The sequence below is a fragment of the Mustela nigripes genome, chromosome 2, assembly GCF_022355385.1.
Source record: "Mustela nigripes isolate SB6536 chromosome 2, MUSNIG.SB6536, whole genome shotgun sequence".
Taxonomy (NCBI): domain Eukaryota; kingdom Metazoa; phylum Chordata; class Mammalia; order Carnivora; family Mustelidae; genus Mustela; species Mustela nigripes.
Genome location: NC_081558.1, coordinates 85085845 through 85099871, shown reverse-complemented (window position 1 = coordinate 85099871; position 14027 = coordinate 85085845). Strand labels below are relative to the sequence as shown.

Genomic DNA, 14027 nt, shown 5'->3' with positions numbered 1-14027 from the left:
AGAAATCCCTGCGCAATCGGGCCCAAAGCCGTGCAACCTGTATGCTACAATTTCGGGATTTAGTCCAATTCAGAGTTGACAAATAGAACTCATTCCCAAAAATTATTCAGAAAAAAAATCTGAAGGATGTGAACTTTAAGTTAAATAATATTCCTGAAACTAAAACTAGTTAATAGGTATTGAACGAACTCTAGGTCATTTGTAGAACCAAAAATTGTTTAGGTCTGTGTTCGTTTTTCCAGGAAATGGAGGGGAAGGAGGGATCAACTTTCACAAAGTTTTTCTTATATCCTTAAAGGCCTCAACTTGCGTGTTCTTACAGGTGAATAAACTTAAGTCGTACTAACACAGGGTACAGTTGCTCTCCTCAAAGACGAAAGGCTTCTCTAGCTAAAAGCTGCATTTTGAAAGGTTTGGGGATTCCGGGCCCGCTTCGCTTCCGGCCTAGGAAGGAAGCATGCCGCCCAGGGCTGATAGGAACGGGAAATTTACCAAGTAGGAAGTTGAGCCACAATCCAACCACCAGGCTCTGACCACTTGCAGCAGATGGCTTTGCAACCAGACCCCAACCTCCCGAGGCAGGGAAGGCAGGCAGACTGGGGGAAGCAGCCCCCTCGCCCCACCTGCCCTGGAGCCAGAGGAGCCGCCCTCCCACCACCCAACCCCCACGCCGACCCGGGAAGCGCACGAACGGGGACGGTGCGGCTACCCGCTCGCGGCGACAGCAGCAGCACCCTCAGGCCCTCCCGTGAGACGGCGGCAGCTGCAGCAGCGGCGCTGGGAAAGGCGGGAATGGTCCTGAGAGGCAGAGGGGGAGGCCGGGGCGGGAGCGACTGCATGTGGGGCTGCACTGGAGGGAGGCGGAGGCGCTCAGGGGGCTCGGCTTTTTTTACGATTATCATCATCATCATCTCGTTTTACCTGTGGCGCAGAAAGGCTCCCCAGCTCCTACTCCCTGAATCCTCCTCCTCCTCCCCTCCTCTTTCTCTCTCTCTCCCTCAGTCTCTGCCGGGCGCTCGCGGAACCAGCCGGGCCCGGCCCGACCAGAAAGAGAACAGGGCGGGAGGGGGCGGCGGCGGCGGTGACCAGCGACCACGTGACCACGCTCGCGTAACGGCGGCCGCCTCCTGCCGCGCGCCCTCGCCGCGCTCCACCTCTAATAACCCCGCGGCTCAAGCGCCCAGGACGCTGGTGCGCAGGCGCCCACCCGGCCTGGAGGCTGCGCGGGCGCGCAACGCGCTCGCTCTCAGGGCCCAGTCTATGGGACCACGCGAGGCACGACGTGGGGAGTGAGCCGCAGGCCAAACCCTCTGCGGAGCCGGCCGGCTACCAGTACGCATGCGCGGGAAGGCTTGTTCCACCCCCCTCCCAAACTTTCTCCTTGTCCTCTCTCTTGCGCCCCAACCTGCGCGCAGCTGTAGCCTTAGGAACCTGGTACCGAGACTTCACCACTCACACCCACCACCACCTCCCCAGGGTGGGACTGAGAGGAAGAGAGATGTCAGCCCCTGAGAAACTCCTTATAGGCTGGCCCTCCTACCTCATAATTTACATTTCCTAGTTGCGTGTAAAGGGCCTGCTGGGCGTTTTTTTACAGCTGAGTAGACTCCTATTCATGCTTCAGGACCCAGCCTGTAACTTACTCTGAAACATACTCTACTCTACTTTGGGGAAGTCATTAACATTTTATGCAGATCTACTTTGTTATAACCCATATAAGTTTTGTTTTGTTTTGTTTCACAAATCCGCAATACTAGGCTCAGATTTTATCTCTACTCTAAAAACCTAGGACAGTATGTGTCTTCAGCATTGTGGTATCTCAGTAAAATTCGGATGACTGTCAGAACACAGGCAATGCCTAAACTCTAGGTCTTTGTCCTCCACCTCTACTTACTCATGATTTAAGATTTCCTTTAGCCTTAGCATATGGAATGCTGGTGTTTGTTTCTCGAAAATGAAAGCCTTTAAATGGGAATGCCAATTAGAGTGGTAAATGCTTCACCTAGTAAAAAAGATTTATGGTCTTTTATTGGCCTATCTTCACAAAGAGCTCCAAAACAAATTGATAGTGTTGAGTCCAGAAGAAGGGAACCAAGAAAGAAAAAGGTCAAATTTTCAAAGGTTAGCTAGCCTCTGTGGAGGGTCCCTGTGTGGGAGACCTTTGTTCAAAATCCTTCCCTTTGCACAGGGATTCCCTCGATTTCTGTTGGCCCTCTTTGTTGCAGGAGCTAGACAGGTCAACTTAATGCCTCTCGCCAAGTCTAATCAGGCAAATAATTAAAATGTAAAAACTTACTAAATATCATTTCTGGCTAAGTCCTGTCATTGTTACCATTAAATGGGGTGAATACCTAGATTCTGTTTAGGAACTATAACTAGCAACAAAATTCCAGAAAATGTTGGGATAAATGCTAAGCAAGAAACAGTATTTACAAGGGCTTCTGAGAAACTAGGAAAATCACAGCCCTCAAGCCTCCAATCTGATAGGTCTGAAATGTTGATGGACTTTTTTCTACATTTACCAATATAGATGCACACAGTGATCCCACCTGATAGTGGCAGCTACCACACAGGATATGCTAGTAGCACCCCATTCTAAATACATCCAGTCCAAGGTTCAGACTCTATGAGAGACTATATTTTGGAGGCCTATGATAAACCCCAATATCCATGTGCTTGTGTAATACTCTCCGCTTGAATCTAGGCTGGACCTGTCACTGCTTTAAACAATAGAATGTGGCAAAATGACTGCCAGTTCCAGGCTGAAGCCATAAGAAGTCTTTGCAGTGACAACACTGAAATTTTCTGGAACCTGTACTCATGGAAAACAGAAATGATTAAGAAACCCCCCACCTGTTTGTGTTCTGGGAAACGGCTTACCACAAAGAACCACCCTTCTCGGTATGACTTAGATGGGACTCTGTCCACTCTTTCTCAAAAGACTGGCAGATGACTCCTTGCTTACCTGTGACAAGACCAAAAACAGATCTTTTCCTTTTTGCTTGAACCTGTTGACAAGGTTAGGCACAAACCCTTCAACACCCTTTGTCTCATGGATGATTAGCTGAGATTGGAACTGTTTGTTGCCTTGAAATTTCCTAGACACAGACAAACATGCCCTGGCTGACTAAGACATCTCCTGATTACAAAACAATTCCAGCTGATGCAGGCTGAGGGGTCCAAGGACCCAGAGGGGTTGCCACAAGACTAGCCAAGAAGGTCTTTGTCTTTGCACAGGATAGAAATCAAATGCAAGCCAAGAGGAGAGTTTATTGAAGACATAGAGTGCAGACAGAGCATCTGGGAGATGCTTTAGTTGGGGTCTGTTTGTTGTTTTTATTGAGGACTGTGGTCTTGTGCACATGTCTTCTCAGACATCCAGGAACAAAGATGAGTGTTTAAGTGTTTTCCATAAGTCATTTACGCCCTGGAGCCAGGGATTTGGGGAAAATGTTCATGAAGCCCCCACCTGGTCACTCCTTAGATGTTATCTATTATGCTGGAAGTCTCCAAAAAATCATTAACTCCTTGACCTTTGCAAGGAAGATGTACATTATCTGTACTATAAGGCATGTGTAGGGTGGGGATATAGGTCTTAGTAAGAAAAGAAGGGTTCCTTCGGTTTCCCTATCTTACAACTATAAGTCATCCCACTGATAACCTGTCCCACTGATAACCTGCTGCCTATAAAAGTACAAGGCAAAGCCCTGCTAAGACTCTCTGATTTTCAAATCTGGGTACTCTCTCCATTGCAATAGTCTGCATAAAATCTATTTCCTTGTTTGTTCAGTTTTATTTTTGACAACAGCTTCTGTTTTTGCCCTTTGGAAGAAGAACCATGAAAGAAATCTAACTACTTCAAGACTGCCATGCTGTCAGAAGTCTCACCTAGCCGTTTCAAGAGGCCAAAGAGAGGAAAACTTGAGGACCTGGGCTAATCACCCCAGTGCTCCCTTTGGACACAACACAACCTACCACACATGTGAGTGAGTGAGCCATCTTAAAAGTGGATTCTCCAGCCCCATCAAGTTGCCCCAGTTGATGCCACATGGAACAGAGATGAGCTATTCTCCACCATGCCCAAATTGTAGAATTATGGACAAATAAATAAAAGTGTCATGTTAAACCAGTTTCGTGGTAGGTAGATAGTTAGCAATAAGTAACCAGAGTATCCACCTGTCTGCTAGAGATGTGTTCCAAGTGTCCTCACAGGCAACTCAAACCCAACCTGCTCAAACTGAGTTTTGCAAATCTCCAAACCTGCCTCTGTCTTTTGCTGGTAGTGCATTCATCCCCCTGAGACTCCAAACAGACAACCTGGGAGCTTCCCCTGACTCCTCTTTATCCTGCCACATTCAGTCACCAGGTAATGGGCTTTTTTTCTCCAGCTTCATGTGCATCTCACCTCAGATCCTCTTCATCACTCTCCTGAATTACTGAGTACTGAGAATTAGTCAGGTTTTTCCATGTTGCAAGGAAGTGTCATACATGTACCCAGATTACCTTAGAGGTTTATTGTGGGGCAGGGACTGAAGAGATGTGGAAAACCAGCCCAGTCATCTTCCATCACCTATTTTGGGTGGTTTCAGGCTAGGAGGCCCAGGTGGCCTTTTGGAGAGCACAGAATAGCCCCATCCGTTAGGCCACAACAGTAGCTCTAGGGATTCAGCTTCTCTCAACTTCTCACATCCTTAATCTACAAAAGAAAACCTGAGGGGTCTGTTAGTCCCTAAATGCTACAGAGTACCCTGACAGGGCTGAGACTGGCCTATAATCTAATCTAGGAAAAAGAAACTAAAATAATAAAGCTGATGATTAATAACTCTATAAAACATAAACATTGTATGAAAATTCATTTTGAGTTATGCTACTTATAATACAATTCATATTTTAAGGTAGAAACATTAAATTTGAATTAACATCAGCATTCTTAGAAAAATAGCAATTAAGACACTTAAATTTGCTACAACTTGGTTCTCTTCCTTGGCATCTATGTGCATTCTCTGTATCTGGGCATGACAGAGCGTGAAGTACACACACACACAGACAAATGCAGATGTTCTCCTGGAAAGGTAGAAGTCCTCTCCTAGGCCTCTGCCTCTGGGGACACTCAGCCGGGACCCTTTTGGCCAAGGCAACACCCACATACCCCTTTCCCTCAACTCCACTCAACACATCTAAGTAAATAGGCCACATTCAGATCCTGAAATTGCCATAGGGACCTAGAATAACATAATAACATGATGTACATTCTGCGATGTGGTGGTGAGAAGGTATGGTAAACATGGGCTGTGTGTGGAGCTGGCATTTGGAATCATCTCCTCCCTTAGTGAGTAAACGGTGGTAGAGCATCCAAGGAAATATCTGCTCAGATTTCCTGCTCTAAGGAGCACAGCTGACTTTTAGCCTCAGCTGTTGTCTTGCCAGACCCACAACTGTGTTTATGCTGAGATCATATTTCTCCTGGGCTCCTCCTAGTCAGTGACTGAGCACAGCAGGGGCATTAGTGCAGGCCCATTGTTGAGGGATGCAGGATCCCTCTAATGGGCAGGTTTGGCTTAAAGATTCCTCACTGGCCTGGTCAACACTTTCTTATAACTCCTTGAAGTCTTAAGATCTTCTTGGTCAATCTTACTTCCTTTCCCTTTAGCTTTTACAGTTATCAGAACTGCATTGTTGTCTGGTCTCTCCCTAGTCCAGCTTCTACTTCCTTCCCTTTATCCTTCACTGATACTTTCTTGGTAACACCGTGCATCCAATCCCATCACGGTGTCTGCATCTGTGAGGACAAAAATTGAAACCTACCCCCATTCTGGGACTTCCTCTGGCCCATCCTCAGACTAGAGCTACAGGGTACAATTATGATTCATTTCAAAAAATCTAAATTCTTTAATTATTTTGTGTTTGGGGTTTTGAAAATCTTTTCGTCTCATCCATTAAGTGCAGCTAACCTCAGCTAGGGATAACAATAAGCTAAAACCTTTCACTCCTAAGAAAATAAGTACTTTGAGTTATTTTGATTGTAAAGATAATTAAGATTATAATAAAGATTGTGAGGCTAATAATGAAAGTTACTAAAAGTTTTGTGAGATAACAAGGGCTATTTGGCCCCTCCCCTCCCCATCCTGTGTTTCTGTAACAGACAGTTTGGGAACTGTTTGTTCTACTGCATAATAATATCTCCCACAAGGCTCAATCACCTCTCCCTTTCCCCAACTCCATCCTTAATCAAGAACCTGAAACAAAGGTTTCTTTTTTCTGGGAGAATTGAGAATTGAGATTAAAGGAACATGGCTAGAGGAGTGTGGCTAGAACTGGAACAGCCCCATGAAGTAGGCCATTTCATCAGTCAATGTCTGACCAGGAGCCTAGAAACCATTTTAATTATTTATAACAGAGGGAATCTAATACAGGGACTGAGTTATGCAGATGAGGCCCAAACAAGCAATGGGGAGGTTGCCCTGAGATTAGCAACAGCTGAAGGGAACTATATTATCCCCAGCTGAAGAGACACAAGACAGAGATCATGTTACTGGGACCCCAGGGCTGGGGTCATGGGACTGAATCTACACCGTGGTAATAAAGAGTCTGAGTAGTCGTAGATGTTCCTGGATGGCTCAGATGGTTAAACATCTGCCTTCGACTCCTCAGGTACTGATTCTGGGGTCCTGGGGTAGAGCCCTAGGTTGGGCTCCCTGCTCAGCGGGAAGTCTGTTTCTCCCCCTCACTCCCCTTTCCCCCTCCCATACTTCTCCTCCTACCTTTCCCTCTGCTCATGCTCCCTCTATATCGCTCTATCTCAAATAAATAAATAAAATCTTTTTTTTAAAAAAAGAGCCTGAGCAGTTGAATGCAGAGAAAAACTACTTATGGTAGTTTTGCTTAGAAAGCATTTATAAGGTTCACTCCTCCCCAGCTGACAACCACAAGGAGGAGGATAATTTTCTAAAGAAAGTTCATGGCTATTTTTCAGATGGGGACAAATTTTGGCAGACAAAACAACACATGTTCACTACATTCCTTCTGTTAGTTACATAATTTCAAAATGCTCTTACCTAATATAGAATAATTATCCATTTACTAACCATGTAATTAAAGAGTAGGTATCAGTAAGTGCTCAACCAGCTGATTAGTGATATTAGGCTTTAAAGTCATTTTAACTCTCATCCCAGTCATGAAATAACAAAAATGACATTATTCTACAGAGAGCCTACTCCCCTCAAAAAAAGAAAAAAATGTTAAAACCAGTAATTGATTTATATGTAGTATTGCCTACCTGTGTGTAATAGACAGCTGGCTCCTTTTCCCCTCCAAATTTATTTCTCTCTCTCTCTCTCTCTCTCTCTCTCTTTTTTCCCGTTAACTGGGCACAGAGCCCTCTGTCTGGAGACTACATTTCCCATTCTGCCTGTGACTGGGTATGTCCATGTGACTTTGTTTTCATCTATGAAGTGTAAGAAGTTGCAATGTGTACCTTTTCCACATTACTTGCTTAAAAGGAAATTGCTTGCTCTTTACTGCCTCTTTTTTATTCCTGCCACCTGGAACACAGACATGGCAGAGTATAGTAGCTGGCAGAGCAACAAGATGGAAGGAAACCAGGCCCCTTAATTGCTTCGTGGAAAGCTGTATCCCAAAACTGAACTGCCCCACTACACCTTTAAAGTATAGAGAAATAAATTTCTACTTTATTTAAACCACTGAAGTTTCTTATCTTTTTTTTGAGCCTCATACCCTTTACCCTCCTTGATATAATATATAAGGTATTATATTCTAAGTTGATATATGAAGAATCTCACCAAAGAATGTCTAGATTAATTTTTTAGAACAGATAAATTCACTTACTCTTAGAAGACTCAATGTCAATATTTATGGATATATGAAGAATATCATATGCTTTGACACTGCAAGGCCCATATTTGCATCATTACGCTATTTCGTTTCACCAGCACATCGTGCTCAAAGTTACCTGTAAAGATCTTGGAACTGTCAGAATCATTAGAAAACAGGATAGAGATTAAGTGCACAGAATCAGGACTAGAACAACTTCAAATCCCAAGTTCTATTACTAATTAAAGGTATAATCTCAAGCAAGTTATCTAAACTCTGTGGCTTCAGTTTCATCTGTGAGATGGATGGGGAAAATAATAACCTTTACTTCATCAGGCTGGTGTGAACATTAATTGAGATAACCCACTATTAAGTAAGGTATTTAAGCATCTGGTAACCATTCAATTAAAAAGTATGTATTGTTTTATATTATTTTATATCTTGGAGTCTCAGTTAGAAAAGTCTTTATCAGAAAAGTACATCTGCAGTCTGAAGAAAGAGCGAATTGTTCTAGATATAGCAATAATGATTGGGATTCATGGTTTGCATGCAAAATTGGCAAATTCTGGCCTTTACTTTGGACATCAAAAAGACAGAGCTATTTTTGTTGTACTGCCCAAACTTCTATGATATACCCACAAATATGCCTAAATGGCAATGCAGTAAAAGTAATGTCTTAGCTTTATTATTCTGAAGCACTATATCTCAAAACATTATCCTATAAAGAGAAAGAACTTGTAAGAGGGAGATAATCAGTGTTGATTTTCAACAGTTCTGTAGAAGGACAAAGGAGTCATGATCACAATTATGTGAAGCCATTTCTTTGAAGCTTTTGTTCTCTGTGAGAGAATTTATTTCCATTGGATTACTTCTTCTTGGTCAGGTGTGTACAGATGGTTCCTTAGTAAACACCTTTCAACAGTGATTTTATTGTGTCTGTATTCCATATGAAACCCTCACATTTTTTCCAGGTGCAGGCTTACAATGTTGTGCCAAGAAAAGTGTAAATAAGCAACATGGCTTATACCATTTAGTTCATATCCTTGTTATAATGTTTGTCCCATTGCGTTATGACCAGCTGCGTGAATGTCTGACGCTTCCTGGACTGTGAGTTCCTCGGGGGTAAACAGTATCATCTCCATATCTGCGGTATTTTAAGAAGGGCTTAGCATCTGGTAGGTATTCAATAAATGTTTGATATGAATAAAAGTAAATATGTATCACATTATGGAAATCATCAACTTACTACACGATTGAATAGTATTTTATTTCTCTATTGCAGTGTAACAAACTACCACAAATGTAGCTGTTTGGAACAATATACATTTATAATCTCCCAGTTTCTGCAGGTCCTAAATTGGTACATAGTTTACCTAGATTCTCCGCTTCAGTATCACTGGGGACTATTCTAGAGTCTATTCAGCACACAAATAAGATGTAAGTACTGGCGTGGGGTTAGGTCATGGGTCTGGGAGACCTGAAAACTGAGATCTTCTTTGTGCCCCGACAGCTGCACCCCACAGCTCTGCAGCTGTCACCATGCCACAAAATGAATATATTGAGTTACACCGGAAGCACTATGGCTATCGTTTGGATTACCATGAGAAAAAGAGAAAGAAAGAAGGTCGAGAGGCTCATGAACGTTCAAAGAGGGCAAAAAAGATGATTGGTCTGAAAGCTAAGCTCTACCATAAACAGCGCCATGCTGAGAAAATACAGATGAAAAAGACTATCAACATGCATGAAAAGAGAAACACTAAACAAAAGAATGATGAAAAGACTCCACAAGGAGCAGTACCTGCATATCTACTGGACAGGGAGGAACAGTCTTGAGCTAAAGTACTTTCTAATATGATTAAACAAAAACGAAAAGAGAAAGCAGGAAAATGGGGAGTTCCTTTACCCAAAGTTCGAGCCCAGGGAGAAACAGAAGTATTAAAAGTTATTCGAACAGGAAAGAGAAAGAAGAAAGCATGGAAAAGAATGGTCACTAAAGTCTACTTTGTTGGAGATGGCTTTACTCGAAAACCACCTAAATATGAAAGATTCATTAGGCCAATGGGCTTACATTTCAAAAAGGCCCATGTAACACAACCTGAATTGAAAACCACCTTTTGCCTGCCAATACTTGATGTAAAAAAAAATCCTTCATCCCCACTATATACAACTTTGGGTGTTATTACCAACGGTACTGTAATTGACGTGAACGTGAGCGAGTTGGGCCTTGTGACACAAGGAGGCAAATTTATTTGGGGAAAATATGCCCAGGTTACCAACAATCCTGAAAATGATGGATGCATAAATGCAGTCCTGCTGGTTTGACAGCAGTTCGAGACAAGTAATTCCTTATAATTACTGAAGACTACACACCAATCAGGAAAACAACCATTCCTGTGGTGGTTCTGGATACTACCAAACAGCCTTACGTATCTGCAGCCATCAAGAGAAGCATTTATTCTATTGTGGATTAAAATAGACATTTATTAAAATAAATGGTCTTTATTTCTGTCTTTAAAAAAAAAAAGATGTAAGTACTTAGACCACTCAAATGAAGAAACTTCTTGGGTTCACATGCTAATTCATGAGAATGTCCAGGGGTTTGCCCAAATACATTACTGCTCCAGACACATGAATGTAGGAAGGCAGACAGTCCTACACAGAGATCCCTACAATTCAAATGGATTAGTTGAACCCCAAAATCACCAGACCATTTTGTAAGGATGAATGAATGCCCATCTAGAGGTCCTTTAATCTGGTGACTGAAATATGAAAATTGAAGATATGCAACATCTCTCTGCTAGCTTGGGAATTCAGAGCAGAAATATCTCATATAGTCCTTGGCATGCTCCAGATATTCCAGCCATTTGAATCGCCAGCCAAAAGGACTAAGCCTGCATACAGGGCAGCAAATGCACAAGAACCATCGATAACAGGAGAAGTATTAATTAGCTATTGTTACAATAATGGTGCATAACAAACAACTCCAATATCTCAGTAACTTACAGAAGCATTTATTTTTCTCGTTCAGGGATTGCAAGTTGGCTGTGGCTCACATAATCTCATTTGGGGTTGGCTGTGCCAAACTGGGCTAGGCTGGACTCCAGGCTTTGGGCTGGGTTCAGGTCTATTCCACATGTCTTCTTCATTCTGGGACCAAAGCTACATAGGGGATGTTCATGTTCTTCTCACGGCAGATGACAGAAGTAAAAATGAAGCAAGTAGAAACGTTAAAGAATTCTTAAGACTTTTGCTCAAAAGTGACACGCTATTATATTACTTCTGCTCTCGTTCTATTAGTTAAAGTGAGTCATACGGCTAAGTTCAATGTCAATATGATGTGCTTACTCAAGTGCTTACTTTAGTGGGAGGCAATACAAAGTCCCGTGACAGAACATGGTGAGTAATTCCAATATAAAGATAGACTAAAAAATGGAGAGTAATGAGCAAAGGCAAGCACAAGGTAGCAACCTTCAAAGCTGGTCAAGTTTCTTGTGACACTGTATTGCGCTCCCTAACTGATGCTTCAAAAGAACAAGACACACCATCACGTAACTAGCAATTCTGGCTATACATTGGTACAACACCATCCTCCCTTGATATGTAATCCTCTATAAAATACAAAATCTACATTATGGTAATATAATAAAGGTAAAGATTTTACAAGCACAAGGACCTTAAAAATTATAGTTCCCATGGCAAATATAACATAGCTTTTTGTGCCCATATACTGTAAAGACAGAAGTCTTAACTATAAACAGTAATGGGAAATCATGCATATTCAGGGATGAGGGTGATGAAAGAGTTATGGGTTCAGTTAGAAAAATTACTTTGGGAATTTTATCTTATGGATGAAGCCTCAAGTAATGTAAAGCATAATACAACTGAATGTTTAATAGGTGGTTGAATAAAGTAATTTTCATTCAAAAAGGCTGCAATATTGTAATCCAAATAAAAAGAAACACATTTTCTTAGATGTATTATGGATAGTGCCAATATTTTATTCCTGTGTTTTTGTTTCAAATTTCAGTAGTTTTCTTTAACTGATGGTTCTTTGTTGGGATCTATTTCCTCACAAATGAGTCAGCCTCAGGAACCTGGCAAACTGACATATTATGTTTCTGTTTACTTTTTAACTTGCAGACCCTCCAAAGATCAACCGTTCTCGACTATCATTTACTTATACAGTTAAAATGGATTAATATGGAATCATCTGCAGCTTGCCATTTAGCTTGGCTTATCTGAAGGACATTAGATGTTATACTACCTTTAATTAATTAATTAGATATCAAATTCAATTTAAATTACATAGACACACCAGAAGTTGAAACACTATTCTATCAAAAATACTTAAAGAACATAATGCTATTCCTTCCAATATAATGCTATTCCTTCCAAATTCTGTAGTGTCATAATAAGTGTCACATATGCAGCCAACTCCTGATATCCAATTATCAATTCATTTATGTATGCCTTAAGACATGAACAGATGTATTCCTGAAAAGCTGGAGAAGAGCTAAATTCCATATATCAGACTATTCTCTGATTTAACTTCTATATCTTATGTTAAAATATTGAGAGGTATATTCCTAGGGCAAAAGCCTTTAAGAACATGTCTACAATTTGGGCTCACAAAGAGACTTTCTAGAGATGTCTCACAGGCTGCCTTACATTTTCCTGTTAAAATGCCCACAACGATACAGAGAAGAGGAAAGACAGGCAATGGCACTGTGGACTTAAAGTGAGGTAGGGACAGTTGCTAAAGTCCAGGTGGAATTTTCAAACTGTTTTATCGATGATGATGGACAGAAGACAGATTCTTAAACCACTTCCCTTGAGTTCTTCCCTCTGACACAGACTATAACAAATGAATTTAAAAAACCAGGGGGGGAATGTAACCTCCCTATCCCCATCTGCATTTGACTCTGACATGGACATATTTTGCTGACCATAAATACCAAATGAGCCAGTGAGAACTAGAGTTCTGTCATCTACCATCTCTTCCCCCACCTAATCTCAGTAGCACCTAACTCTCTAGGCATTCATAAACAACTCCCAGAAACAACACGGCAGAAAGAGGGGCAAGGCAACAGGTTAAATATTGGGATTTTTAGTTAACCCAGTGAAAAGTGCTATAAATGGGTAAATGGGGTAGAGAGAGAAGAACATGAAGAAGGCTGCCTGATGGGTGAGTAGACCTTGCTCATATGTTACACTCTTCAAATAAGAATTTCAAACTGCTGTGTCAGACCAACCAATGTTGAAAGCAAGAGAAAAATCCAACATCAGATGGTAGACATATATTAATGTATTAGAGCAACACTATTAATTTTGGAGAAATGATTCTTTTTTTGTGCGGGACAGACAACTCCCCTGGCCTTGGGCACTGATTTAAGTCATGACCCCTGTATTCCAGTTATTAATATTGTGCAACAAACTACCCCAAACATGGTGGCATAGAGCAATTAATTGTTTTTGTTATGTTCACAGATTCTGTGGGTCAGGAATTGGACAGGGCACAATCAGGATGACTTTTCTAGGCTTCACCCCACCTGGGCCTCAGGGGAAAAGACTCCAAGACTAGGGGACAAATGAATGGTAGGGAGCTGGATCTCCATCAGTCATGTATCTGGCATATAGGCTGGGAGGACTGGAGGCCTGGAGCTGCTCATCAGAGCATCTACACAAGGCCTCTTGTGGTTAGTCTTCATCGCTGCCTATGGTGACCTGGAGATAATTAGACTTACACATGGCAATTCAGGGCTCTGAGTGTGATGAGTGTTTTGGGGAAAAGGAAAAGTGGCATGGTGTTTGTTGGCCTTACCTTGAAAGGCACACAGCACCATTTCTGCTGAACTCTTGACTAATAATGAGTCTAAACCCACCCAGATTTGAGGTCAAGGGTATGACCCACTTTTCAGTGGGAAAAATGTCAAGAGAGATATGGTGTCATCTTTGGAAAATAGAATCTGCCTGTCATTAAGACTGTCTCACTTCTATGGCTGCCACAATGGATTTAGTCTCTTAAGCAACACAAATTACCATCTTTTCGTTTTCTTGTCAGAATTTTGACACAGATTCCATCAACCTAAATCAAGATCTCAGCAGGCTACATGTCTTTCTAAAATCTCTAAGGGAGAGTCTATTTCCTGTTTATTTGGGTTGTTGACAGACCTCAGTTCCTTGAGGTTGTGGAACAG

At 42.0% G+C, this 14027-nt stretch overlaps 2 protein-coding genes across 2 annotated transcripts in view; one reads left to right on the top strand and one right to left on the bottom strand.

Annotated features, from left to right (window-relative positions):
- The window catches only part of TBC1D5 (TBC1 domain family member 5), a 547758-nt gene extending 546533 nt beyond the window's left edge, over positions 1 to 1225 (bottom strand). Inside the window, exon 1 of the mRNA XM_059390875.1 lies at positions 922 to 1225. The gene's annotated coding sequence lies outside the window, so the exon portion shown is untranslated. The remainder of the gene's footprint in view (positions 1 to 921) is intronic.
- An 8084-nt stretch (positions 1226 to 9309) lies between these two features.
- On the top strand, positions 9310 to 10230 carry LOC132009967 (ribosome biogenesis protein NSA2 homolog). Its single transcript, XM_059387969.1, has one exon. It carries the CDS (start codon positions 9682 to 9684, stop codon positions 10150 to 10152), a length of 471 nt encoding a protein of 156 aa, XP_059243952.1. The 5' UTR covers positions 9310 to 9681; the 3' UTR covers positions 10153 to 10230.
- Positions 10231 to 14027: the final 3797 nt, after the last annotated feature.

Excerpts from the sequence above, each read along its gene's own strand:
- LOC132009967 (XM_059387969.1), top strand. The coding sequence starts at position 9,682 with ATGATTAAACAAAAACGAAAAGAGAAAGCAGGAAAATGGGGAGTTCCT.